General features: G+C 46.1%; 1 protein-coding gene across 29 annotated transcripts in view; it reads left to right on the top strand.

Moving 5' to 3' along the window:
- The window catches only part of PLAGL1 (PLAG1 like zinc finger 1), a 71,241-nt gene extending 44,205 nt beyond the window's left edge, over positions 1-27,036 (top strand). For 10 of the 29 annotated variants that reach the window (XM_021084039.1, XM_021084163.1, XM_021084053.1 and 7 more), the window contains 3 exons: positions 1,733-6,306; positions 20,533-21,012; positions 24,686-27,036. In XM_021084039.1, the coding sequence (XP_020939698.1) occupies positions 20,861-21,012; positions 24,686-25,925 (1,392 nt within the window). In that variant the 5' untranslated portion in view covers positions 1,733-6,306; positions 20,533-20,860 and the 3' untranslated portion in view covers positions 25,926-27,036. 29 annotated transcript variants of the gene reach the window in all.

A 27,615-nucleotide genomic window follows, 5' to 3' on the forward strand; every position in this document is an offset into this window, starting at 1 on the left:
GTTCCTGTTTGCCTTTCATATTCTGCTCAGAGTATGTAAGACTATTGCTAGTTCGGATCCAGGGAGGATTTGGAGCTTCCTGTGAACACTTCATTTTGCAGAGACACTTCAGTCTTCAGTTAGTCTTTTTGTCCACAGTGTTTTAAAGTTGTTTTCTGCGTTTCCCTCCCCCCCACCCGAGGAATTGCTGCTTTACTGATTTTAATGTATAGGATGGATAAATGCAGAAGCCTAATCCGTCCGCCTGCTGTCTGAGGTCTCTTTCTATCCCGAAAGCCTGAGCATATTGCTCTCCTGATTAAAAACTTTCAGCGGATCAGTCAGGACTCTTGGTTGCAATTGACAGAAATTAATGGGACCATTGAAGAATTCCAAACAGCCAAGTGACGGGAGCGTATTTGCATGTCAGAAGAATCACTCTGACAGCGGCTTTGTGATTAGAGTGAAGGGATGAAGGGGAGCCGTCTGAGAACCGGGAGACTGAGGAGCCGGTATGGATCTCAGTCTCCAGTCCCTAGGAATGTCCCTTTACTGGTAAGCTCTTTACTTACCAGGCTGGTGGTAGGTTTAAAGGAAGGCACGTGAGAATTGGGGTCTGGCCCGTGGAGTGGACCGCTCCTACATTCTCCAGCATGCCTCTCCCCCCGACCCCTTGGCAAGTTTTGGGACACCACGGAGTGGAAAGTAGCCTCCTGCTGTGGTTACCCTGTTAGGCAGTGAGCGTTGAGACTGGGCTCCGTGAGTGTTCGTTAACTGTCCCTTCTTTCCTCTGCCCCCCCCCGCCCCCGTCTGGTGTGAGGAAGGCAGCAAGTGTCAACAGAGGCCAGACCCTTGTGAGAGCAGAGTGGCCCCACACCCTGGTGGCTCTGGTTTTCCAGACCTCTGTCTGCTTGCTCCACACACCCTAGCTTCCAAGTTCCCTGGCTGTGGGTTCCCATCTCGGGTACCACTTAATGCAGATTTCTCATCTTCCTAATAACCAGAGCAGTGCAGGGGAGGGGGCTGTGCTGGCATGCTTTGTCCTGGGAGGGCACTTGCTCCCCAGGCAGCTCCTTTCCGAGACCCGCCTTCCCTCTGGATGCGCCCCACAGGCCAGGCAGACTGCACGGGTGCCTGTGGAACAGGAAGATGGGGTTCCCTCAGTCCCTGAGTCTTAGACATCTGAAATTCTTCCAGCCAGAGCGCTCTGTTCTCAAAGTTCTAATCTCAGCGTACTGGCTGATATATCTTGGCTTATCTAGACTTCTCTCTGGTTTTCATCAGGGCCTTCATAAGCCTCATCCCAGGTCTCAGATACTCAGCCACAGAACTTAAATGGAATTTGTTTTGAGGACGTGACTGACCTCAAAGTCCAAATCCCTGTAGTCACTTGGTGCCACAAGTACCTACCATCACTGGGACATCTCTCGGAATCAACACGTTCGTCACAGTGATATGCTTTCTCCTTGGGTGGGACCCTCTCCCCTCTGACCTCAGCTCACATTTCCACACACCCTCACTTCCATCCTCCGGGATCCACAGTCTCACTCCATCCCATCCCCATGGTCTGGTTTGGGAGCCGCAGCGGAGCTCGGAAGCAGGGGTGCCCTGTGCCTCAAGATGCCAGCGGCGCTGGCCTCTCTCTTCCCACTTCCAAGTAGATTTCCATTTCTCCCCCCCTTTGGTTTTTATGCAATTCAGAGTTTTAAGATAAAGGTCTTAAAGATAACTCTCTCTGCCTCTCCCTTTCTAGGTATTTGCATAGGCATCAGCGGAGTTAATCTTGTGAGTAAACTCTTAACATCTGCACTTGTTTCCTTCCTTTTCTCTCTGCCCCCGGGCTCCTACACCACAGTGCAGGACTCCCAGCACCTCTGCGGAGTCCTCTCTCCTCTCTGCCTTGGGAGGGGAGAGGGGAAGAGCATGTGTGACAGTTTTTGAGACACAGTCTGCCTCCCCCCAACTCCCGCCATCCCCACCCCACCCCCGTTGCAGCAGTCGAAACTAGTCTGAAGCACAGATACGCAGGGGTTTAGGCACTCCTTCCCCAGGCCGCCTCGCCAGCCCGAATCTCACCCCACAGTGATCAAAGTGCAGGATGTAGTCCCCTTCGCATTCCCCATCCACCCACCTGGAGAGAAATTTCATCGGAGGCATTTTTAGGTGTTTCTCTCTCCCCCATGGGGTGTGTCCTAGAACCGGGAGGGTTCCATGGCACCCGGTAGGTGAGGGCTTGGCTGCTGGCCTTTGGGATAGTGGGAAAGTGAAGCCCCGAAGCTCTTGCCCCAGGCCTGGCCTCCCTGCGCGCACCACCCCTCAGCTGTCCTCTAGAGGGATCTGCTCTGCGTTGGGGACAGAGCTGGGCAGGGTCTCCCTTGTTGGGGGCCAACAGGTCTCCTCTTCCTTTCCAGCCCCAGGGGCAGGGGGGTGGATGGAGAGTGCCTTTTTTCGGACCCTCTTATCCGCCCTCACCTTCTCCCGACCCTGAGGTTGGGCAGAATCTCCTCATGGAGTAGAGATGTTTAAGAAAGACAGACTGCTTCTGCCGTCATCTGGGCTAAACGACAAGGAATTACAAAGCCTGCACCTGTTTTAAATGAGCTAGAAAGGAAAACTGTTGGGAGGACAAACAAAGTTACATTCCAGAGCTGTCCTGCTGCCCTGATTTGGAGGCTGTAATGAAGGCAAAACATCACCCAAACACTGGTCACTATGGAAATGAAGAGAAGGAAACAGATTTGAGAGACAATAAGCTCGAGGAATCTGCAGAGCTTAGTCAGTGAGAAAAATCTAGTGCGCCTCCAGTTTCTGACTTTGGAGCAGCTGGGAAGTGACGAGACGAGGGGACTGACCTATTAATAATATGGGCCCTTAGGTGGCACCTTCTGGATGCAGAGCCCAGCTCAGCTCTTGCTGATTGTGTGACCATCAGCAAATTGGCATCACTTTTAAGCCTCAGTTTGCCCAGAAGTCAGCTGGGCTCAATGCTTCCTACTCAGATGGTTGTTCGGGGCGTTAAGTCAAGTCATTAAAACAATGGCTGTGACCTGGTGAACATCCAGTAAATGTTAGCTATTTTTACGTAGTGGTGCCAGTAGCTAAAATTGGTAATGCCAGTGGAGAGGGCCTGGAGGGCTAGCTTCGCGGAGCCCCTGCTTTAGAACAGGTGACCTTCAGGGGCGCTGATGGATATTTAAGCTGAGAGGTGCAGGAGGTTGGAAGGCTGGGTGGGTCTGGAATTTGTAGGACCAAAGAGAAAGATTTGAGTGGCTTATGACCTCAAGGAGCATTGGAAACCTTGGGTTGTGACGGAAGTCCTGCCGGGGTTGAGTGAGCTGGTAGAGAGCCAGGTGCCCAGCGCTTGGAGCTGCGCAAACTCCTAGCCACCCTTTGCCAGCATCTCCTCCCCCCTTCCTCCAAAGGCCCCCGTTGTTGTCAGATGAATAGGAATATCCTGTCCGCGGCCTCCACTTCTCAGTCGCAGTGACCCAGCTCCTTGAAGGGAGATTTAGGGTCCATAACCTACCAGGTAGGGTGGGCTCCTTTCCGCCTGGAATGAGTCTTTAGGAAATTAAAAAAAAAAAAAAAAAAATGTTCCAGGAGGTTGTTGACAAACAGGCCCAGCACATCATCCAGCTGGAGGAGTCTCGCTGAAGGCTGAGGCTGGCCTCCCGGTGTCAGGGCTTGCCCAGTCCTTTCCCACTCCAGTCCTTAGAAATAAAAGTCAGTTTGAAGAATTTACTTAAGCGAAATCAGGAGTAGCTCAAAGCGAATGAGCTGAAACGGGAGGGAAATCCCTTTGTTCAATTTGGGTTTCAGTGAATGCTCAGCAGGCAGCTAAACCAGTTCATTAACAGAGAGAAAGATGTGTTCTCAGAAGCTAATGCCTGGAAAAACAGACTGTGACAACGAAAATGCATTCTAGAAATCCTAACACCCTAGATTCAGGAAACTTAATTTTTTGTCATCACTGAATAAACACATCGCTTCCTCCACCCCCACCCCCGCCGCTCCCAAATAGCTCCCCTTTATTTAAGACCATTAACTGTGATCTGTTTACTGTGCGCCAATCCTCATTCCTGGAAAAATGTGATTTTTTCTTGCTACGTTGGAGCTCAAAAACAAGTATATTTAGAAACTTTTGATGGTAAAGGGTCATTTTTAAAAACCATAATAATACTTGGAAAAAAATAGAATTGACGTATGAAAATCTTTCCCCTCTGGTTTTTGAAATCTAAATTTCAGACCTGAAAAACAGTCTGCACGTAGCATCCTGTCAGACGTAGATGTGTTCTTTTTTCCCCCGTCTCTGCTCTGCTTTATGAAATTGTTGTGTACAGCACATGGCTTTCCCCCCGGGGCCGTGCATGCTTTCAGGTTCTCTGTTGCATTGTTCACGATTGAAGCATTAGACTGGTGCTGAGATGGCAGGTGGAAAAGGCCGGGGGACTTGATCTCCTCGCTGCCAGAGTTCTCCGCTTTCACTGCGCTGCTTACATTGAACGGCTTAAGAATAAGCTCCTGTGTGAGCCCTTGGAGGCCAAGGAGTATTGTTGAATTCAGAAAGGAATCGCTTTCTCTTAGTGATAATTTGAATATTTTGACAATGAAGCTAAGCTACTCCGCTGCCTGGTTTGCGTACTTCATGTCATGTGCGCCCTTTCGAGTGCAGCAGAAGAGAGAGCCCCCGCCTCTCTGAATTCATAAATCGGTGTTGTCCATCGGTGAGGTGGGTAGGAGCAAAGAAGAATCATCCAGGAGAATTTTGCTCTCTTGCTTTAATGTTTTTTTCAAGCTCTTAAAAAAAAAAAAATTAATGCAGGCCTTTGGAGACCACCCAATTAAAGCACCCCGATAAATGTTGAGCATTTGGAGAAGAGAGATGGACCATGAAGATCCTTTGTGCAATGTTGATACATGCAAAGTGAGGAATAGCATTTAAAGCAAATACTCTGGATGATTCAGAGACCTTACTCACCTCCAGGTTTTTCCCTGAATTGTGGTGGGTTATTTTTAAACTTTAGCTGTCTGAAAATGGCCGTAATTTTTCTGTTTTTAACCTAAAAGGATGTTATTCAGAATAAATGGACATAGCCTTTTTGAGCAAATTAAGAAAATGGGCAACCAAGTGAATCAGTCATTTAGGTGAGATATAATTGGCTTCCTTACATAATTACAAACTTCCTTACAAAATTACAAGATTTGCCTTGTATTGGTAACATCCGGAGAAGCTCTCCCACTAAGAGGATCCACTGGTTGGAATCGTCTTAGCTGGAAGAAGCCAACTTCGATAATTAATTGGTGAACAGAGATACTGGTTGCCAAATGCTCACCAGGGATCAGTGGTGTGAAGCCGGCTGTAGACTCTTCTGCTGTCGTGGTGGAAACTAAGTTCCCAGGGCCCCAGTGATGCGGTGTTGCTCTGTGTTACTTTGGGCTGTGGCCTAGGAATCTGCATTTTAAAAAACCGCCCTGCTAGTTCTGATGCATAGCCAGGTTTGGTAACCACTGGGTTCTGTGTATAAGTTGGAAACTTCAGCCTTTTCACCCTGTGTGTTTGATAAATCTATATGAAGATATGAAGCTTTTCTTATGTGAAGCTTTGGTTGGAAAAGAATGCCTACTGGTTATTGCTGACTTTTTTCAATTCATAATTTGTTTTAGGTTCTGTTATTGCATAGATTTGCATACCTATTTTGTAGTATTCTAATACTGTTGGTTTAAAAAAAAATTGCCATTTCCTCTGAGTGCTATTTTGAATATTTTATGTAAGCAATTTCATGGGTTTTTTTTTTTCCTCCTTGCAGAAAGCAGGGGAAAACTTCAGGGTTTTTCTAATCCAGTTGCAAGTAGGACAAAGGATATAATATAAATCCTAAAAGACCTTCTTGGGCAAGACTATATGAAATATTGAAAATCTTTTAAGTTATAACATTATGAACTTTAGCACTCCTTTTAAATATATCCGATGATCTGAATGCTTAAGACTTTTGCCATATCGTATATCTGAGACATTTTAAAACAAAGGGTGGTGGGTCTATTGAGGGATTATACTGTTGGGTTTTAAAATTTAAAATTGACTTGTTGTCTATTAAAATGGCTAAAAAGCAGTAGAAAATCTCCTCTACACACTAACAGTTGTGCTTGTGTCTGCTCTTGCAGTGAGGGGGCTCGGGTTGCAACATACTGGCTGTGGGGGGGCGGGGGGGGATGTTTTTCTAGCTTCATTCACTGAAGGTGTGCAAGATCTCTTCTTACAGGTTTGAAGCCTCAAGCTTCCGAGAGGACTCCCTGCCTGCCTCGGAGCTGTCTCCTGTCGCCGAATAGGTACGCAAGCAATGAGAGCTTTTAAAAATTATCTCTGTCTGAGCATGTTGATTAGTTGTTGCTTGGAAACACATGGTAAAATGAGTCAAGGACATGCAGGAGGTTCAAGGCACTTCAAAAAAGCTCTGGTAGAGAAGAAATACGCTTCCCCCTCTCACTGTGAAAATACCTTTGAACAGAATCCTTTTAACCTTTTCTTACAAAAAAAAAAAAAAAAAAAAAAAGGCATTAGAATCCCTGCCTCTCTCAGGGAACTAGATCCTGCAATTAGCAATTTCCCATATGCCCTGCTGTCCCCCACCCACAGCCCTGGTGATACCTGCAGATCTATGGAATTTTCTGCTGACAGCTCCATCAGTTCAGAAGCTTTAAAGCTGCCCTATCTTCACTCCTAACTTGTGTACATAAGAAGCCCTGCAAGGGTTGCCTCCCCTTGCTGGAAGATGTTGATGATAAGCCTAAGGAAGATGCTGGTCACGTACCAGTTGTCCTAGGGGGTCCACCTACAGCTTCCGAGGCTTTGTTTGAAAATACCGTTGTAAAAGCTACTGCAGGAGTCCCCTGCTCGTGTAGACAGCTTAGCTGGGGACATGGCTCAGGATGCCCCGGTTTGGCCTCTGATCATCATCATCAGTCATATGTTAATGGACTCTCGGGCACTCACTGTTGTGTTTGGCACTTTGCTTGGTACAGTATAATACTTGTGTCGTTTTATTAGGCAGTGCCTGTGGGCAAAGAACTTAAGTCTCTGCACCTCAGTTTCCTCATCCGATAGATGGGATTGAAGATGCCTTTCCAGCCTGTCTCACGGGGCTGTCCGATGGAAATTCGTAGACAAAAAAGCATGAGAGGGCTTTGAGTCCCACTGAAATGTAACACCGTTTTACTATATGTTATTTTAGTTCCATCTGAAATAGAATATTCTTACTGAAAGATGTTTTTTGATTTATTGGCCAAGATATGGAAATGCATCCCAACATGGCCAACATAGCTGCTAGGAACCGGGAAAGGCCCTAGCCATTCTAATTAGGTGGGGAAGGGGGGACCTTGCGGTTGTATCCTCCCTTTACTGTGTGATTGACGTTAGAAGACTGTGCGTGACAACCGGGAAGATTCTGGAATGTGACTGCCAAGTGTTGGGCCGTGAGTCTGCGGGCTGCAGACAGGTAGGGTGGCCAACACACCAGGCCTTGTCTGTCTCTGGAGCCGAGTGGGACAAGCCCGGGGCAGGATGGCTCTGCCTTCCCTTGGGCAAGCAGGGAAGGCAGAGCGCCCTTGAGGCATCGCTCTAGGCTACTGGGAAGGGGCAGCAAGCATGCAGCGGGCGGGAAATTGGGGCTTATTGTAAGCAAGGTGCCTGGCCTCCAGGGCGACAGGAGCACAGAACAGCACATTGAAGCCCCTGTGGATGGGCTGCGGGACGGACCACACATGTGGATGGCGAGGACAGCTACTTAGAGAGGTTCACATTCCTCCCCATTGAACTGGGTATGGTTGTAATGGTTTGTTAAACAAACAAAGGACCTAATGCTGTGAATGGGGGAAGAGAAAAGACTTAAGGTGAAAAGGAGAGGAGGCCCTGCCTGCTAGTGTTCCACTCTTTTTACGCTTTCTCCCCCATTTCCTTGACATTCTTGTGTCCCTTTCAGAGAAGACAGGGCAGTAACTGGGAACACTTTGCCTTGTCCCTCCTGCGCCATTTCCCTTTAAGATGGAAACCTGTTAAAATGTCTCCCCTCTTACAAGGAAAAACAATTAAAAACTGGGGTCATCTGAAAGGCCTAGCGATAAATATTTTAGTATTTCACACCAGGTATTTCTGGGCGAACTGTTTGCTTGGCATCCCTGGAGTTTATCAGATGCGGCATGGCAGGGCTAAGAGAAAAATCCTCCCTCAAGCCCCGCGTGGTAGTTTTGTCCTGTAAAGGAGGCGCGTGCTCGCAGAGGTGGGCAGACCTCTCCTTCCCGAGGAAGGGCGGTGAGCGAGGCATTGAGTACAGCAATTTCACTTTTCTCTCTCAGCTGTGTACACAGTTTATAGTAAAGTGAGTTCTGGACGTTCAGCCGCTGAAAAAGCTTGGGGAAAAAAATCGTGTAAATTGTCTTTTAAAATTGCCAATTACATTTGCGCCCATTCAGTTAATCAGATTAGGTCTCAGGCCCTCCTTGTGGGCGGAAAAAAAAGAACCATTTAGCGTTTGAGAACAGTACTTTTGAATCCACTCTTCCCTCAGGGTAGCAAAGTTGTGGTGGGGAGGGGTGAGTGATTACTTGTAACTTTTTCTGGGCGAGACGGGCTGTCCATGGGCCTTCCTTGGGTTCCCTGGCTCCCAGGCCCCTCTGCCTGGTGCTCCAGCTCCCTTGTGCTGGGGCACAGCCTCCTTTGCAGGCCCTGCCGCTCACGCGCACACCTGCCTTCCAGCCAAACTGAACCACACTGTCCACGCTGCCCTGTGCTGCTTTTCCACGGTCTTCCCTCTGCCTGAACTAGACCTCCCTCTTTCTCACCCGCTTCACTCCTAAACTCGGCCTATGTGGTCATTAGAAAAATGTAGCAAGTACAGATATCTGAAGAGGAAAAACAAAAGTCATCTCTAATCCAGCCCCCCTTCCCCCCCCAGCAATCCTCTGCCAACAGGTTGTTACTGAAACTTTTACTCCTTTTCCTGTTTATTTGGACAGATTATTGTTTTAGAAAAAAAAGTCTGCCCAAGTCTTGAGCATCCTTTCTCAGTCTCACGTAGCCTTTAGTGTCCGTCCCATCAAGAGGTTTTAGCTCAGGAATCTGGCTTCCGTCATCCCTGTGACTAGCCAGCTTTTCTTATTTCTTTTCTCAGGGTGAGCCGTTACCCTCACACACTTCCTGGGAAGGAATCGGCCTTTTCTTTTCCCTAGAATGGTAACCGTATTAGGACAATAGGCCCTGTCGATAATTAGGTAAGTTTTGGTCCCTCTGTGCCCTGCTCTTAGAGTCCCAGGAAAAGAGATCACCCCTGCCCACTATAGAAACACATCCTAAAGGGCGTAAAGGCGAGTAGCTGAGGATTTGTTGGGAGGGAGGAGGGGGATATATTTCCAGCTGTCACAAAGGAGTAGGCCCTGCCGCTGACTTTAATGACTAGAAAATCTTCTCCTAATACCAGGGGCTCTTGTCTGGATTTCAGGTCCGCGCTTCCCCCCTCCCCCCACCATGCTACCTAGAGTCCACTAACAGTCTTCTTGAAACGTTTCATCCCATCTCAGCTTGAGAACCAGTCCCCGGTCTCACCCTTGCCTCTCTGGATGCACAAAGGGCATTCTGCTTGCCTGTAGATTTTTGTCGGTTTCTTCCTCAGTGTTAATATTTAAAAACAGAAGGTATGTGCTGGGGACGGGAGGCATGTGGAGGGCCTGTAAAGATGTGTCCTTCCCTCTGCCCGATGGATGGGATCCCGTAGAGGTGCTTGGGGCCCATCCGGGGAGTCCCAAGCCATGGAAGCTTCCTGCTTCCACCCCTTACAGGTTCCAGTTTCAGATGACGCCTCGGAGGTGATGGAGCCTGGCTCCTGGTCAGTGGTCCTCTTTTGCTCTTGGAAGTTTGGTTTCTCTCAGGTTTCTGTGGCTCATTCAGGCTCATATTCCTGGGCTTCTGCCTCTTCCATTGCTGCTTAGGGCTTCCTCCCATCCCACTCAAGACAGAGTTTTATGGACTTTCTCTATCTGCTTTTCCTCTTCTCTCCCCACCTCCCTGTGGGCCTGGAGTGGCTGTCTAATCTTGACAAAATCAGTTACTTATTACCTTCAATCTGCTAAACACATTATAACAACAAAAGGCTCCCATCTTAAACAAACAAACAAAGCCCACTCTCTTTCAGTGGAGTAGGCAACCCAACAGGATTTTTGAGCTCTTAGGGTCTTGTTTTGTACTCTCACCATCTATAAATTATTTTGGACATCTTATGAAGTTTTTTCTTTAGTGCAAACTTAATTCTTATTTTGCTTATGTTTATCACCATAGGTTTGTCTCTACACTGTCTTCCCTAAGGGGAACCAAGGAAATTTAGAATCGGATGGCTTCTTCTGTCCTTGAAGCCTCTGAGACTTGCATGTCCCCACAAGCCCTCTTCCATCTGGCTGCACAAAGCAGAGTAGGTATCTGGAGGAAGGACCAGCCTAGCTGCAGCCTAGGCTAGGCTGCAAAGAAAACAGGTCTCTTCTCACCCCTAGGACTGCCCCCCAGCCATTCCAGACCACTCTGGGGAGGCAGACACTGGTGATTAAGGCCACCCACATAGAGCCCAGAGTAATTCATAAAGTCACTTAGAAGGAGTTTCTGCTGTGGCGCTGCGGAAATGAATCTGACTAGTTTCCATGAAGATGTGGGTTCAACCCCTGGCCTTGCTCACTGGGGATCCAGCTTTGCCGTGAGCTGTGGTGTAGGTCACAGATGTGGCTGGGATCCCAGGTTACTGTGGCTGCTCCGATTTGAGCCCTAGCCTGGGAACTTCCATATGCCACAGCTTCGGCCCTAAAAAAAAAAAAAAAAGAAAGAAAGAAAAAAAAGTCACTGAGAGAAGCCAGATCTAGGGGCTTCTCTGGATGGTGTCCAGTTCCCTGAAGATAAAGGTGTTGTTTGCTGTGATTTAGTCTGGACGACTGCCTCAGCTCCTCCTCTGTGCTGTGGGTCTCTTCGCTGGCCTCAGTGCCCATTAGGCACCATTACACTCAGCATGTCTAAAACTGAACTCCAAACTCCTGTGTTTTGCTGGACTATTCTTCTGGGACTTGACCTTTCTTGGCCTCTCCATCACCACCTTTCCTAAGTCCTCAACTAACTCAAGTAGTCTTTCCATATCTGACACTCCACTTTCCGTGATTTCAGTTGCTCATGGTCAACCTTGGTCCAGAAATATTGAATGGAAAATTCCAGAAGTAATCCATAAACTTTAAATTCCACGCCATTGTGAGCAGCGTGATGAAATCTTGTGCCAGCCTACCTCATCCCACTCGAGGTGTGAATCATCCCTTCATCCAGTGTATCCCGTCCCTTGGTCACTTAGCCATCAGACTGACTGTCAGTATCACAGCGTGTGTGTTCAGATAACCCTTATTTTACTTAATAAGCACTAAAGTGGTGATGCGGGCCGTTTGGATATGCTAAAGAGGAACCTTAACGTGCTTCTGGAGTGCCAGGGGTAGGGGGTGGGGTAGGTCAGAGATTAAATAAATCAGCCAGGATTAAAGTTTTGCTAGTTAAGAAGGAAGGCCCTGAAAAATGAAAAGTACAAGAGAAGTGATTTTAATGATGGACCAGGAGACCTAACCTGGATAAAACTATACCTATTTTTCATTTGTTTATTGGCTGTTTAAGTTTCCCCTTCTGTGAAATACCTTTTTATTTTTTGTTCTTGCCTAAAGGTTTAAAGTTTTGTTTTAAACATTAAGCCTGTAATCTGTCTGGAATTAATTTTGTATATGATGTATGGTAGGAATCCAGTTTCCGTACTTTCCACATGGACAGCCAGTTACTAAGTGGTCCATTCCTTCCCCAGTGGCCGAAGTGCCAGCCCTGTCATATATCAAGTTTACATACAACAGTTGATCTGTTTCTTGGCTATTCATTCTGCTCCACTTGGGGCTACTTGTCTGATCCTGTGCCTGTATATCTTATTGCCTTAATTAGTGTAGCTTTTTTAAAAAAAATTTATCTGTTACATTTTACCTTTTCTTCTTTGGGAAAGCATGGTCTGTTTGTATGGTGATGAGAGTGATCCAGGTGGATTGGAAAGACTTTTCCTTTTCCGTATAAAATTTAGAATGATCTTGCCAAGTTCCAACAAAGAACCTTGCTGAATCTTTACTAGAACTTCATTGAAAAAAATAAAATGAACTTCATTGAATCAGTATATTAATATGGAGAACTGACAATATTACAATAATTCTATCTCTATTTCTCTATTCATGAACATGGTATATTTATCTGGGCTTTCTTTTATGTCTTTCAGTATAGTTTTATAATTTCTCTATAAATATCTTGTATGTCTTTGGTTAGATTTATGCCTAGATGTCTTTGTTTTGTGGCTAATTCATTTTAAATTATACTTCTGTTTGCTGGTATTTAGAAATGTACTTGATTTTTGTAACCAAACACCTCCTCAGACTTTTTAATTCTAGTATTCTATGTGTGGATTCTTTGGAGTTTTCTATGTAGATAGCCATCTGTAGATGATGAAAGATTTATTCTATTCCAGTTTTATATCTTTGTATTGCTTTATGGTCCACGGCTTCTGGTACAAATGTTTAACAAGAAACAGTGATAATAGGCACCTTTTTCATATGACCCAGATAGTAAACTGTTTCATTAACTTAAAATTATCTCATCTTGGAATTCCCTGGAGGCTCAGCAGGTTAAGGAGCTGATGTCACTGCCATGGCTCAGGTTGCTGCCTGGTGTGGGTTCGATCCCTGGCCTAGAAGCTGCAGCCAAAAAAAAAAAAAAAACCAAACAAACAAACATATATATATGTAAAATCTCCTCTTTCCTGTTCCTTAGTCTAATGATGCATATTTTAACCATTTAACCTATGAATGATTTTACTGTTAATTCATCTCTGGGTTATTTTAGCTGTGTTATAAAAGGTTGCTTCATGGTGCTAATCACTGGTGAGCATTAGAACCAGGAAAGATGTAAAAAGAGCAGGCACCCTCAAAAGAAGCCACATTGGCAGACACAAAGGTGCTTTAAGAGTCATCTGGGGACTTTGGGAGTTCCCGTTGTGGCACATCGGAAATGAGGGTCTGACTAGTGTCCGTGAGGATGCGGGTTTGATCCCTGGCCTCTCTCAGCGGGTCAAGGATCCGGTGTTGCTGTGGTTGTGGCATGGGCCGGCAGCCGCAGCTCCAATTCAACTCCTAGTCTGGAACTTCCATATGCTGCAGGTGCGGCCCTTTTTAAAAAAGCAAAAAAACCCAGAAAACAAACAAGTCGCCCGGGGACTTTATTAAGCCTTGCAGATTCTCAGTTGCTCACCCAGCAAGTTTGACTCAAATGCCTGGCCCTGGCTCTGGGGTCTCGCACTTGCCACTCTCCTTGCTGTTGTTTTCCTTTTGAAAATTCCTGTTCCTTGGGGGACATCTCTAGTCTCTTTAGGATAGTCATGATAGCTGTTTCTGAAGCTTCCTTCTCTGCATACAGTCTTTTTCTTCTTGTTTTCCCTAGCTGCTGCTTTCTATTCTCTATTGAGTTTTCCTATTAGATGCTTGCTTCTGGTTTCTGGTAATCGTTGGCTGCCTGCAGACTTAGGAGTGGAGCCATAGAAAAGCTGAGGAAGCTTTGTATCCTTAGATAGGGCTTGTCAACAAGGGCTTCGTTGTAGGGCAATACGGGTAAACCCTTCAGGACTGCCATTTGTCCTTGTCGTGAGCTCTTTTCTCTTGGGCTGGTCAGCTTTCCCAGAGAAGACTCTTTCAGTCTCCTGCCCTGGAGAGTATAATAGGCCTGGTTGCCATTGTTCTGAGAGCCGAATAGGGGAAGTATGCAAACTTCCACTTAATTCACCCGGTTTTCAGCACAGTACCCCCTTCTCATACCCTCAGTGGGGAGGGGGTCAGGGGGCTGAATGCACTGACAGATTTTAAACCACTTTCCCTTTCTATACCCACTCTCAGCCCCACTTCCAGAAGTACCTACTGCCCCAGTTTGAGACTTTGGATGGGCTCTGCTGGGTTAATCAGGTTGCTTCACAGCTTTTCATTACTGGCCTTAGAGTTCGGTTTTCGCAGGACTGCGAAGTCAGTTACTGCTTGTTTACCTGCTTTCTAGCTCCCGCAGTTCTGCAGCAGTTTTCTCCTTTCCTGTTATCTTAGGGCTGTGTTTTTGGGAATTCTCCCTCATACTGTTTTAGTACAGTTTCAGGAGAGACTGAAGCTACGTACTTTTATTCACGTCACCGTCTTTAGATAGCACTCATAGTGATTGTGAATAGAAGGTCCTTGTCGTTTTTCATTCTAGGTCTAGTGCATAGATTTGAGGTTCGAAAGCTGTGGTGTAATCAGCTGGACAGCTTTCTCGTTAATTTTCTCTCTGATTGTACGATAAACAATTCACTTCAGCTTTCTTGCTTATTTTAGGCCTTGTTTCTAAGAAAATGAGAGCCTTAGTCCCTGGGCTAGCAAAATCAAGTCTCTCAAGGGGACAGTGCGAAGGAGTCAGTAGACAGCCCACCCGCTCGCTCTGCTGGGGAAGGGGGGGCTGCCGTGCGCAGCGCTCCCAGGGCAGGATGGGGGGGGCAGGGCCCCTCTGTGCGCCCCAACACAAGAGCAAATTGTTTCAAAGGTTTTAAAGTGGAACTCTCTACCTCTTGTTGAATAAGTCGTTCTCGGGGGGGGGGGGGACATGGAAAAACCTTTGTGCAAGTAGTTTCTCACCAAACCAACGTTCCTTGGCTGATGGGGCCGTGGTTTCCGGTGCTCTGCTTCCATCTCCACCGCCTTAGCCCAGGCCCCTGGGGTCTCGCCTGGACCATTATAATTGCTTCCTTGGGCATCTCCCTGTTTCACCATCTCACCATGTGGGAAAGGAGCTCATTCCTCTGCCTGGGAGTGACAAGGAAAAGGAGGTGTTTAGGGGGGAGTGCCAACCGTCCAGGAAAGGGCACAGGGAAGCATGCGAGGAGGTGGCCCCTTAAGGAAATAGCAGGTAGATGAATGGGCAGCCTTGGATGCCTTTGGGCCACCTGGATGAGAGGTCCACAGACACAGTGGGGGACAGGCTCTGTGGGTCCAGCCTGAGAGCTCCTCCTAGGGGAGGGCCTTCGTCCAAGTGATAGGCAGCTCAGGTATTATGGATTTTAATGACTATCTTCGTACTTGATGGAGGACGCACATGCACACGTGCGTACTCTTTAATAAAAGATTTTTAAAGATGCTGACAAGTGAATTCCTGTGATTTCGAGAGCCGCCTGCTCTCTACTCAAAACAGGTAGGCCTGCCTTACCTGATAGGCTCTATGACATGATCACCTGCACCCATATTTGCGATGAAATTTGTACACATTGTTTACTGCTCGAATTTCCAAAGAACGTCATAGAGCCTTTTTTTAAACTTTTAACATAAAATGCAGTGGTTGAGGCACAAAATGGATGGCCCGTGGCTTCGGGAATATCAGTGACTTTGTGAAAAGTCAAACCAAATTGATAGCACTGAGAGGGATTTTCTCTTTTGCCATCTAAGTCAGTGTCCTTTAACCGGTTTAAATCTCGGAAAGCCTGGCAAAAGCTATGGTCTCTGTCCTCATAAGAACGCCAATACACATGCCTCCTAATTTTGCACAGAATTTTAGAGAACTCACAGCCTGGAAGCTGCGCCTCGGGCCCCCCTTATGACCCCGTGTTCCTGGCAAAGGCTGCAGACCGAGCTGCAGCCATGCGAGAAGGCAGGCATCAAGCGCCACATCCCTCCGCTGCCATCTAGTCTTTAGTCCAGCGCTGTGAGCACCTCCATCTAGTCTTTAGTCCAGCGCTGTGAGCACCTCCTTTGCGAGGAGACATACAGTGAGGCCCGATTTCTCAAACATCCTCCTTGCTCAGATAGAACACCTCACACGTTTCATGGTGCGTGTGGACGATCACAGATAAGCAATAGCAACCCCTTGAAGCTTCTGAGGAGCTCTTTCCGCTGCTGATGTTTCCGGATGTTTTTTCGTGGATGATAGAGACGTACTACCAGAGTCCTTCTGAATATGGAGGGGAGCCCTCTCTCTAGAAAGCTCCTGGAGTCAAACAGTGAATTTCCACCTCCCCCACTCTGATTGGCTGTTTCATATTTTGTGAGTATGAGGAGAAACAGAACCTTACGAGAGGCCTTTTTTCACTTGGCCTCAAGACATACATAGAAAAGCAATCCCAGGCTTTGGGAGGATGAGAGGAAAACAAACATTGGGAGTAGAACCTTCTCATCCACAAGGAGTGGGGATGAATGGAGTCAAAAAAAGAACGGCGAGGAGCCATATTGGAAGACTAAAAATGGAAATGCAATTTCCTCTCAGAAGTGGGCCTTGCATTGTGTCACTGGGGACAATGGAAATAGAAGCCAGAAGTCATAGTTGGAGAATGCTGTAAAACATTTGTCCCTCGTTAGCTGATTGTGTTACGAGGCCCTGGGGACGTCCTGGGACTACACTTGTGCTCTGCCCTCTCCCTCCACCGTCGTATACCACCAGCCCTCAGGGGACACAGTCCTTCCTGGCTGTTGCCATATATATATGTTCTTATTCCAATCTGATCCTCTCTCATCCCCAAAATAATCAGCATGAACAGAATGAAGCAGATGGCACAAGCCTTCTCTGGCATACTGGCAGATCTGTATCACTCACTCAGTATTTTTAGAATCAAGGGGATTGAAAATTATGTCCTGAGATGTTTTGGGGGGAAGACTTACTCTCTTTCCAGGGTGACAGGTGTTGAAATATGGAGTATTTAGGACTCAGATGCGATCTGAATGTCAAGTCACAGAACAGACTGATTCTCCTCGGGACCGTCTCCTTTGTTAGGCCTCGGTGAGGGTTGTTGGCAGTGTGCCAAATAATAGAAAGTGAATCACAAGTCTGTTTTAAGGATGTGGCCAGAAAGCTCATCGGGTTTCAACCAAAGATTGGAATCAGCAGCAGCCGGCCAGTACTGGTCAAGTACGTGGTGATGGGAGATGCTGTATTATCCACATGGTTTATTTTTTAAAAATAGCCGGGCTTTGATCTTTAGCCACAATGAATTTATAATCTGTTGGGAAAGACTGTGTTTATAGAAGTTTGTGATTATATCATGAAAACAGTGTAAATATTTATATTTGAAGATCCATATTAATAAAATAACACAGTTATTGTGAGTGAAATGTTATAACAATTTGTGAATTCGAATACACCCTTGGAAAAAAAAGACTTCCTGAAGAAGTTAAAGAACGTGGACGATTGTAAATTAATTTGGTTCAACATCGCTGGACCAACTTTGCACTTAGTGCTGGACCAGGTGGACTTAGCCCAGAGACCTAGAACTCAAAAAGAGAAGTCTTGGGCAAAGACATTAATGCAATAATGCATTAAATAAGTATCACAGAGTTTTAGTCACTTAATGTTTTGTTGTTGTTCTTTGCAAGTTTAGTTGGAGGAAGTGTCTCCCATTTAAATCCAGTCTGGCCACATCTAAAACTCCTTGATTATACACCCACCATCTTTGAAGGCCTGAGGGAAACGTAACGACGGCCACGTCTGTTGGACTTCTGAGTCTAGGAAAGTGTCTGGAAAGCGAATCTGGGAAAACTTTATTCAATGCTAAAGGGCAGGTACTTTTATCTTTAATTGAATGAAGCTTATTTTTCCTTTGTATTTTTGGTGTGTTGGTAAGCTCTCAAAGTTGGTATCTGTTGAGAAGCAACTCAGGCTCAGTTGTACTCGCAGCCTCGTTATGTCCTGTGTGTAGAGCGAGCGCATCCCTGTGCCAGTTTGCAGCTGATGGTTTCTACTTTTAATCCTAGTGCTTATAAATACCGCCGTATATTCGTATGGTGTGTGTTTAGATTACAGAGTGCTTTCAGATCCATCTCGTTTCAACGGCTTGTTTACATGCATCAGGTAGATATCACCGATGCAGAAACTGACACTCAGGACACAGCTCACAGATGGGTGAGCTGGAAGTGGAGCTAAGGAAACTTCCTGCTGTATTCATAAAACAAGAGACTGCATCTACACAAATACCTCCTGTGCTTCAGGAAAACGCCTGAGGGCGAACTGGCAGCATAGTTGTGTCTGAGGAAAGTAAGGCCTTGCCTTCCTCTCTTTTGATAGTGAAACGAAGAGTCTGCCTGTGCTTTCCCAGATGGCAGCCACTAGCCTCATGCGGCTATTTAAATAAGTTAAATAAAATGAAAATTTCAGTTGCTTCTCGGCCTTATGGCTAAGATCAGGTGTCAAATGAACATTTCAGTTTCTCAGCATCGCATTTTGAGTGTTCAGTGGCCATCCATTTCCGTCATAGAAAGTTCTTTTGGATGCCCTGGTTATCTCTCACCAAGCAAAAGGTGGGGAGAAGGAATGTATACATGTAGGGGACCAGGGGGGCAGGGGATATAAAATCCTCCCCACCAGACCAGCTCCTCCTCCTGAGTGACTAGTGCTATTTCGAGTTCAGCTAGAAAGAGAGCAAGGAAAAGATGAATTTCACACTTCATGTTGTGTGTCCATTTTAATCTTTATTTAAATAGACCTGGGAAAAACACAGCAGTTTCAAGTGAATGAGTGTATTTAATGCTGATGATAAACTGTGCCTTTTCTAGCGGGGCCAGTATTATGGCCAGTCTTAGGCTGGATGAGAAGTAGGGCACATCATGAGTCCTGGCAGCAAAAACTCGGCCACACAGGATAGAATTCCTGGAAGGAATTATTTTGTTTGTGGCCAGGGTGGTTGGGATGCCTCATGGCCGGGCCTGGCACATGGACTGGCGCGTGGACTGGCGCGTGAACTGGCACAGGGTGAGAGAACAAGGAGTTGGGGGAGAGGGGCTAGGACAGAGCCAGGTCAGAGGTTCCATTTAAGTCACACTTGGTCACAGAGGAATAAGGGCTGTGCGTGTTGCCATCAGAAAGGAGATTTGGTGCCAAGATGCTGGCTGAGAACGGCCGTGGTCCTGGCTTTGGATCAGTGGTTGAAGCTTCAGGTCCAAGTGCTCACGTCATCACTGAAGGTTCCGAGCAGGTGGGGCACGATGGTGAGGGGCATCTGCCCGGCACCAGCCCCCGAGAACTCTGACCCGACAGTGAAAATATCTGAGCTAGTTGACGAGGAACATGAGGTTTCTTTCGATTCGTACCCTTTAAAAAGGAACGTGTTTGTTTATGTGCATGTGCTCCGTGCGGATACAGTTAAAGATGCTCAAACTGTTACTGTAATCAGAGTTCATCTAGCTAGACTCCAGCTTTCTGATCCAAAAGTCCCTGAAAAGGTAAGTAAAAATTAACTTTTAACAATAAAGAGCAGCTCTGCAAGACTTGGCAATAAATGAATGACTGCGGGAAAGACCGGCTGTGATTGGTCTGGTTGCCGTGAGTGCCCTGCTCACTTGACAAAGTTCAGGAAAGGCTGGCCTGTGTACAAAAGCTACTCCAGTGTGTTTAATGTAAGCACGTAGTACACTTATTTATTTATTTTTTTAAGCATCAGCACTTGAAAGGTTAACATCTGCTGTCGGAGGATTACTCTTTCAAGAAGAGCACAGGATTCCGGGCAGCCAGGCTTTTACTTGTTGTTCACGATGCTGCTTTGGACTCTCAAGGCTCCCAAATGCTGGTCTGTTGGTAGTAAGAGAAGAGGTTGGATTTGAGTGGCCACCTGGGTCGGGAGGGCCGTGATAATTGGGGTTTGAGGCAGCTTGAGGTTGAGGCCTTGTGTGCACTCCTGGGCGTGGCCTTCCCGAAGGGAGCTGGCTCCCCGGGTGGGGCTGGGGAATGAGGAAATGTCCCCACAAACGAGGAGGGAAAAGATGAGCAGCACGATTCACTGGACGATGGGGTCTGTACCTCCAGATGCGGCCTGAGCTCTGCCCGAGCCATCACTTTGTCTCCGCAGGAACCTCCCGTCTCCCCAGCAAAGGCACCACCTCAGTGAACAAACTAGCTGTATTCCCGCTTTACACCATAGACTTGAGTCCTGCTCAGTAGCCTCCCAAACAAATTAACTTAGATGTATACAAATTATTTCGTCTCATCCCCTGGAAGTTTAAACAGGTGCAGCAAACAACTTCTGTTCTGCCAAGGATGAGTGGAGAGGACTAGCCCATGGTTTGAATAAGCAGGGATGATTTTTGTTTCTGTACCAGTAAGACATGTGAACACTCTGGGGAGGTTTTTTTTTTTTTTTTTTTTTGCTTTGAATTAGCAGCTGAACCTCACACAGACCTGAAATCGTGGTTTGAAGTAGATAATGGCGAGTGAATGGAAATAGCTGCTTCTATCACAAGGGAGTGTGTGTGCTTCATCCACCATCAAAACACTATGCACTTGACTCCTGCCGCTCAGGAGAAGCACAGGCAGGTGCATTCATGTGCAGAAGGGTCTCTTAGAACCCACAGGGTGGGGGATGGGGATGGAGAATCGTGCTGCATCAGGGCTATTTAAAGGACCATGTTGATGCTGGGCTGGTAGAGGAGAAGCATTGTTTTCAAATGGCTAATGCAAGGAAACTGTTCCTCTTCTCTCCACAGACAGTCCGGTGATCCAGGACATGCCCCAGCTCTGGTGATGCAGATTGCCTTTCTGCTCCTGGAACCTCATCTGTGCCTCAGACTTTCTCCTCTCAGCCTGAGCCTGCGTGGAAACTGGGATGTGGGAAGCAGGAAGCAGAGCTAGTGGTAACTGAGAGGCCCATGTCTGGGTAGAACCAGGCCCAGGACCACGAGGCTGCCTCCCCCCTGGCCTGGATTCAGCTGCTGTGGCTCTGCTGATGTGCTCAGCACCATCCTTCTATTTGTACTTAAATGGCACAGCATTTGGTCAGCGTATCTGAAAAGGAAGGTGTGAGAGACAAAGCCCATGGCCACCTACCCCTGCCAATTATGTGGCAAGACGTTCCTCACCCTGGAGAAGTTCACTATCCACAATTATTCCCACTCCAGGGAGCGACCTTACAAGTGCTTGCAGCCAGACTGTGGCAAAGCCTTCATTTCCAGATATAAATTAATGAGGTGAGAGGCTTTAGAAAAGGTATGCACTTTTACACATACCTTTAAAAGGCTTTGCTAGCCCTCAGACCAAACACTGCAAGGGAGAGTGGGTGCTGAGTGTGGATGCGTTTAGCCTTTAAGGCTGTATCTGCAGTGATGATCAAAGTTTCGTACAACAGTTGTGCTCTGCAGTGTCCAGTTCAACAAATATCCGTTGTTTTCCTGCAATACGCCAGGCCTCAGAACAGAAAGATGGGAATTCACATGGCTGGGGAAATGGTCCTATAAACACAAGTGCAATGTAATCTACGGGCTTTGACAGAGCTGCGCAGGTGGGGGACGTTCTCCACGGCATGATCAGACCTGGGAGGGCGCCCCAGAAAGGTAGAGTCTTTGGCTATGACGTGAAGAGTGAATGGAAGGCCCGCAGAGAGGAGGTTGCGGGAGAGCCCTAGGCCCTGGCCTGAAAGCACGCGTGCACAACAGGGGGAGGCTCGAAAGGTAGGCAGGAAGGAAGCAGCTCAAAAGACAGGCCTCATCCACTGCCCTAAAGGGTTTGTCTTCTTCTAATATGTCTAAGGACTGAAAAACATGATTTGGTCAGGATGTTAGAGAAAGGGCCCTGGTCGTAATTTGGAGAAGAGAGCAGAGGCAAGCACGGTGGTTGGCAGGCTCTTGTAACGGTCCAGGTGGGAAGCACGGGGAGTGCGTCACGGTCCTGGGGGGAGGATGGAGACGAGCGATCGCCTCCGAACGTCAGGCTTCGGAGCTGTTGGGTCTAAAAGCCACCCTAACAGGTGGAATACTCATGGGTATACAGATGTTGAGTGTGTGCATTTAATCAGATTTTCAAAGGCAAAGGATAAAAGCTACTCTTTTAGAAGAGATAGGTTTTCTTTTTTAGAGGTCGTACATTTAGTCTGAATTATTTCTTGAGTACCTATTAGGTACGTCCTTTCATGAGGGAAATGAACATATGAGGTATAGCTTCTGCCTGTAAAGGAGTTATCTATCATAGAAAAGACAATATATACTCAAAATCAACAAGTTGCACAGCAGGCTGATTGACAGTGAATGCTATGTGTGTACTGTATACATGGTCCCCTGAGAGCTGCACATGCAGAACTCCCACCGATCCAGGCCTCTTTTGATTCCTGGTCAAGAAAAATGCATCTTTTGCCTCTAATCTTGAGAAAGGAACTTAACTTTCAGACTAACATATAAATACGTAGGTAGGAGTCAGATTTTAGCAAGAGAGAATTTCCATCTGAGTAGTACGAAGATGAACCACATCAGGATTAGATCTTAGAGTGCCCCCAGAGGAAGTTACTTGAAAGTGTTAAAGAGACACAAATTGTGTTCCTGGCTCTTAAGACTAGAACTCTTAGAGATACTGTAACACAATAGGCTGATTTGTTAAAAATTAGCCTGTAACTGTTTAAATTCAGATGTGTTCTGTCCATCTGCTAATCTCCAGTGGCTATAAATACAGGTATTGAGTGCCTACTGTGTGCACCCATTTCGTTGCAAAGGCTTCCTGTTTTGCAGCCAGCTTCTGATGTGTACAGAGTAATTATTCTTACCCCAATACCAAAAGCAGTGTTAGCTACAGTTAAGCCACAGCAAGGATATTATAACTGGATAAAGACTGAAGCACATATAGGAGATAAATATTTGGGAGAGACAGAGGAGCTAACAGATTATTGGAATGACAGGAATTAGGTGGGATTACTGTGGTAAACCGCACTGAAGAAGATGTCTTAAGCAATATTTAGGAGCTGGCGGTTCTGAGCAAGGGAAACAACTTGTTCAGCTAAGGGTGTGAAGTGAGGCAAAAAAGGGAAGCAGTGTACTTTATGCAAGAACGGCCTTCCCTGCCACAGCCGCCAACATTTCTCGCCTCTCTGGCCTGAAGCAGGGATCTAATAAAGGGATAGTGGAGTGGTGAGATGGCAGGATGCTTTAGGTTTTGCTTTGAAGAAAGAAAAAAAAAAAGTGGGGGGGGCAGCATTCCATCCCACATCCCTCGGTTGCAACATAGCTCTGTTTTATAAGCAGAGGTCGAAGAAGAAGAGAACTGACTTGCCTAACTAGACGAGAACATAGGACCTAAGGTAGCAAACGATCAAAGCCGTTAGATGGAGACGGCAAAGCGCAGAGCAGATGATTTGGCAAAGCAGACCGAAGTCCCTGGTTGGAAGTCTTAATGTAAGTGGTTACCCTGGAAGAATTGTAGGATCACTGTGGTCCAAGTGACACCCAAAGATGGGGGCATTTGGTGCTGACTATAGGACAGATTGCAACGGATGGTTTCTTGGATTGTGAGGTAAGAAGGTGAAGGAGGGAAACAAGATATGGAAGTAATTCAGTTCTAAGGTGATCGTGTTCTAGACTGCAACTGGTGCGTGAGTAAGTGAGGGATAAACTAAACAGAGAAGACCTGAATGCCTGGCAAAGGAAAGAGTCCAAAAATTCAGAGGGATGGGAGCTGGTGGAATGTGAAAAGTGGCGTTGTGGCCCAGGTGCTGGTGGTGGCAGGACGGGAGTTGGGACAGGAGAGCGTGGGTAGGAAGTACCAGGTCCAGAATTGTTAACCTGGTGTTGATGGACACATGGGTGATCCATGAAATCTAGTCAGGTACAAGTCTTCCACAAAGAAAAAGCGGAGTGGGGCAAGAATGGAAAATCCAGCATAGAGCTTTGGGGTCCTATTCACTAGTGCTGGACCAAGTAGAGAGACACTTGTTCAAATGCCAAGTCTGTAAACCAGTCTCTCCTCATGTCTATTCCTGATGATTTAGCCATGAATATCTTGTACAATATCTTGATGATTTGCCCTCTAGCAGGCTTCAAAAACCCATTCTACAACCTGTGTATGCATTTAAGTATATCTGGGACTTGGAGAGACGGGCATCACTTCAGATCCCCCAAACACCTGTTTGCATTGGCCGCTGTTCCTCAGTGCCATTTGTGCCTGTCTTCCAGAAGCTACCGCAGCCACTCTGCTTCCTTCTGGTGTCCGGGGTGGCAGCTTCGTCTAGAAAAAGTCCTTTGGACTTTGCCAATGATATTACCAATGACGTTTAGGAAGCAAGTTGACAAGTGTCTAGGAGGAAGAAACCAAGACTTAAGCACAAAGATCTCATGAGAGGATGGGGTTAAGGATAGACACCTTAGCATTATGTGTATGGTCTGAACTTTTTGTCTGAATAAAGACCAAGCGGGAATTGTATTAGGAACAGTAACAATTGTGGGTGCAGGATATGGGGTTCTGTGTAGAAGTCAAATTGGATCACTTTTGGAAGTTGAGCCATTTTCAGAATATAGAATAGTCATTTAACCCCTTCCTGAAAAGTATTTTTCAGGAAAAGTGTTTTTCAAAATACTTGCGTATGCAGAAGTCTTTGTAGATTTGGAAAATATATTCTCAAAGCATAGTCTTTACAGATGTGAAATTGCATCACACAGTGCTTGCTTTTTTTATTTTAAACTTTATGCGTAGAATGTGGAAAATATAGAAAGGTATTTTTAAGTGTATGTACACACACACACACACACACACACATATATATGTATGTGTATACATAAGCCACCACCTGGCTTATGTAGAAAACTGCTGTTATATTGTTTCTGTACCCTTCTTCAGCTCTTAAAAAGCCGGGTCTGTTGTGAAATTTTTCCCTTTTGCTCCTAGGCACATGGCTACCCATTCACCCCAGAAATCTCACCAGTGCGCTCATTGTGAGAAGACTTTCAACCGGAAAGACCACCTGAAAAACCACCTCCAAACCCACGACCCCAACAAAATGGCCTTTGGGTGTGAGGAGTGTGGGAAGAAGTACAACACCATGCTGGGCTACAAGAGGCACCTGGCCCTCCACGCGGCCAGCAGCGGCGACCTCACCTGCGGGGTCTGCGCCCTGGAGCTAGGGAGCACAGAGGTGCTGCTGGACCACCTCAAAGCCCACGCGGAAGAAAAGCCCCCTAGTGGAACCAAGGAAAAGAAGCACCAGTGCGACCACTGCGAGAGATGCTTCTACACCCGGAAAGACGTGCGGCGCCACCTGGTGGTCCACACAGGCTGCAAGGACTTCCTGTGTCAGTTTTGTGCCCAGAGATTTGGGCGCAAAGACCACCTCACGCGACATACCAAGAAGACGCACTCACAGGAGCTGATGAAAGAGAGTTTGCAGTCTGGAGACCTTCTGAGCACCTTCCACTCCATCTCTCCTCAGTTTCAACTGAAGGCTGCCCCACTGTCTCCTTTCCCTTTAGGAGCTCCTGCACAGAATGGGCTTGCAAGTAGCTTGCCAGCTGAGGTACACAGCCACACCCACAACCCCTCGGAGCAAACCTCCCAGCCTGTACAAGCGCTGCCAGAGCTCCTGGCCCCCCTCCACCCCGTAGCACCCCCCACCTCTCCCCCCCAACCCCTCCAGAATCACAAGTACAACACCAGTTCTACCTCATACTCCCCACTTGCAAGCCTGCCCCTCAAAGCAGATACTAAAGGATTTTGCAATACCAATTTGCTTGAGGACTTGCCTCTGCAAGAGCCTCAGTCACCTCACAAGCTCAACCCAGGTTTCGATCTGGCTAAGGGAGGTGCTGGTAAAGTAAACCTGCCCAAGGAGCTACCTGCAGACGCTGTGAACCTAACAATACCTGCCTCTTTGGACCTCTCTCCCCTGTTGGGCTTCTGGCAGCTGCCCCCTCCTGCTACCCAGAATGCTTTTGGGAATAGCACTCTCACCCTGGGGCCTGGGGAATCTCTGCCCCATAGGTTAAGCTGTCTGGGGCAGCAGCAACAAGATCCCTCACTAGCCATGAGCACTATGAGCCTGGGCCAGCTCCCCCTCCCTCCCATCCCCCACGTTTTCCCAGCTGGCACTGGTTCGGCTATCCTGCCTCATTTCCACCATGCGTTCAGATGACTGGTTTTTAAAGCATACTTTTCTTAGTCTGGAAGGTGTTTTAAAAAGCATTTGAAACATCAGTTATGATACAAGGAAAGATTTGGAAAGCAGGACTGGAATATAGCATATTCAGTGATGACTGGCTTGAGAGAAGAGAGTTCTCGAACTGCATGTATTGTGCCAATCTGTCCTGAGTGTTCATGCTTTGTACCAAATTTAATAAGCAAGTATTCTTTAATGGAACTACAACTATTGTCATAACCGACATCCATACGAGGGCTGCTATATATAGGTGTTTGTCAAATTGAATTTAATCGTAAGCCATGATCATAATAATGTTAACTAAGTAACTTTATGTGGCACTGCCTAGTAAGGGAACTATGGAAAGGTTTGGATCTCTCCAAAATGGGAGGATTTTTAAAATATGAAAATAACCTTTATATTGCATATTATTACTAGGCTGTGTATTTCTTTTCAGGGATTTTTCTACCTTCAGGGTTGGATGTAGTTTAGTTACTATTGCCATAGCCAACCTGTAGTTTTACAGAAACAATTTCTTGTGGAATAATAGACGTCTCCATTTTAAAAAAGCATTTTAAATGTAGTTTGAATATTTTCCACAGGATGCTACAATGTGAGTTATCACTTCATTTATCTTAAAGACTAAACTGATTGTCAGTTACATCTGACAGAAAAAAAAAAAAAAAATCACTGTGTAACCAGGTTAAGTGGTAAAATAATCCAGGCGTCAGTCAAAAAAGCATTTTGCTGACTTTAATACTGATTATATTTTTAACAGGAATTTAAAAAATATTACTGGAATTTTAAAATATATATATATATATATAAAACAATTTCCTTTGCTCTGTCTGGCTTAAAATACTACTCTGCTTAAATATTTTTAATCACCAATAATAAGTAAATGCATTTTAAAATTCATCATTTAAGTCAATATTAGTTTTATTCAAAAAAGGTAACGTTTTACAATGTAACTGTATCTCTTGAATTTGGTATCTAATGCGTTTTTAAAATATAAAACCTAACCTTTTTTAAAGCTCCTTTGTCTTTTGTGTTTAGAGGCTTTCTATATGAAGATATATCTTACATATAATAAACTCTACAAATTCTGTGTATGGCTTGATTAATTTTTATCTACAACCACACCACGGAACCATCCACGTTGAGATAGAGAACAGTTCCAGCTCCTCAGGCGGCTCCCTCCTGCCCCCTCCTGGTCATTACATCCCTTTCAGAAAACTACTATTCTGACCTAGTCAGCATCTATTGGAAACTACATTTTTTTTTTAGTAAAATGATTTAAGATAGAAATCTTATATGTTTCATTTAAACTTACAGTGCCAAGAACTTATTTCTAGAAATCACTGTGTAACATGCTGAGTATTTCCAGAATGCCGCCGTGTAATTTATTTCTGATATATAGATCAGAATACTGGCTACTGAAGTTTAGTGTCTGCCGTGCTATCTTGAAACAGTTTTACAATGATGTTTACTATTACTTTCTAGATACAAATTAGAAATTCTCTCTTATGGGGGGTTTCTTCAGAAAGTATTATGCTCCCATAATACTGTTTATTTCACTTGTTTATCTCTGAATAGAGTGGTGAGTGGGTAGAGAAAGGGAAGCCTCAAGTGAGTTTGCTCATTAAAGCAGCATATTAGCCAAATGTAAGAAACTGGTTCGTGGCCC

The sequence above is a fragment of the Sus scrofa genome, chromosome 1 (assembly GCF_000003025.6).
Source record: "Sus scrofa isolate TJ Tabasco breed Duroc chromosome 1, Sscrofa11.1, whole genome shotgun sequence".
NCBI lineage: Eukaryota > Metazoa > Chordata > Mammalia > Artiodactyla > Suidae > Sus > Sus scrofa.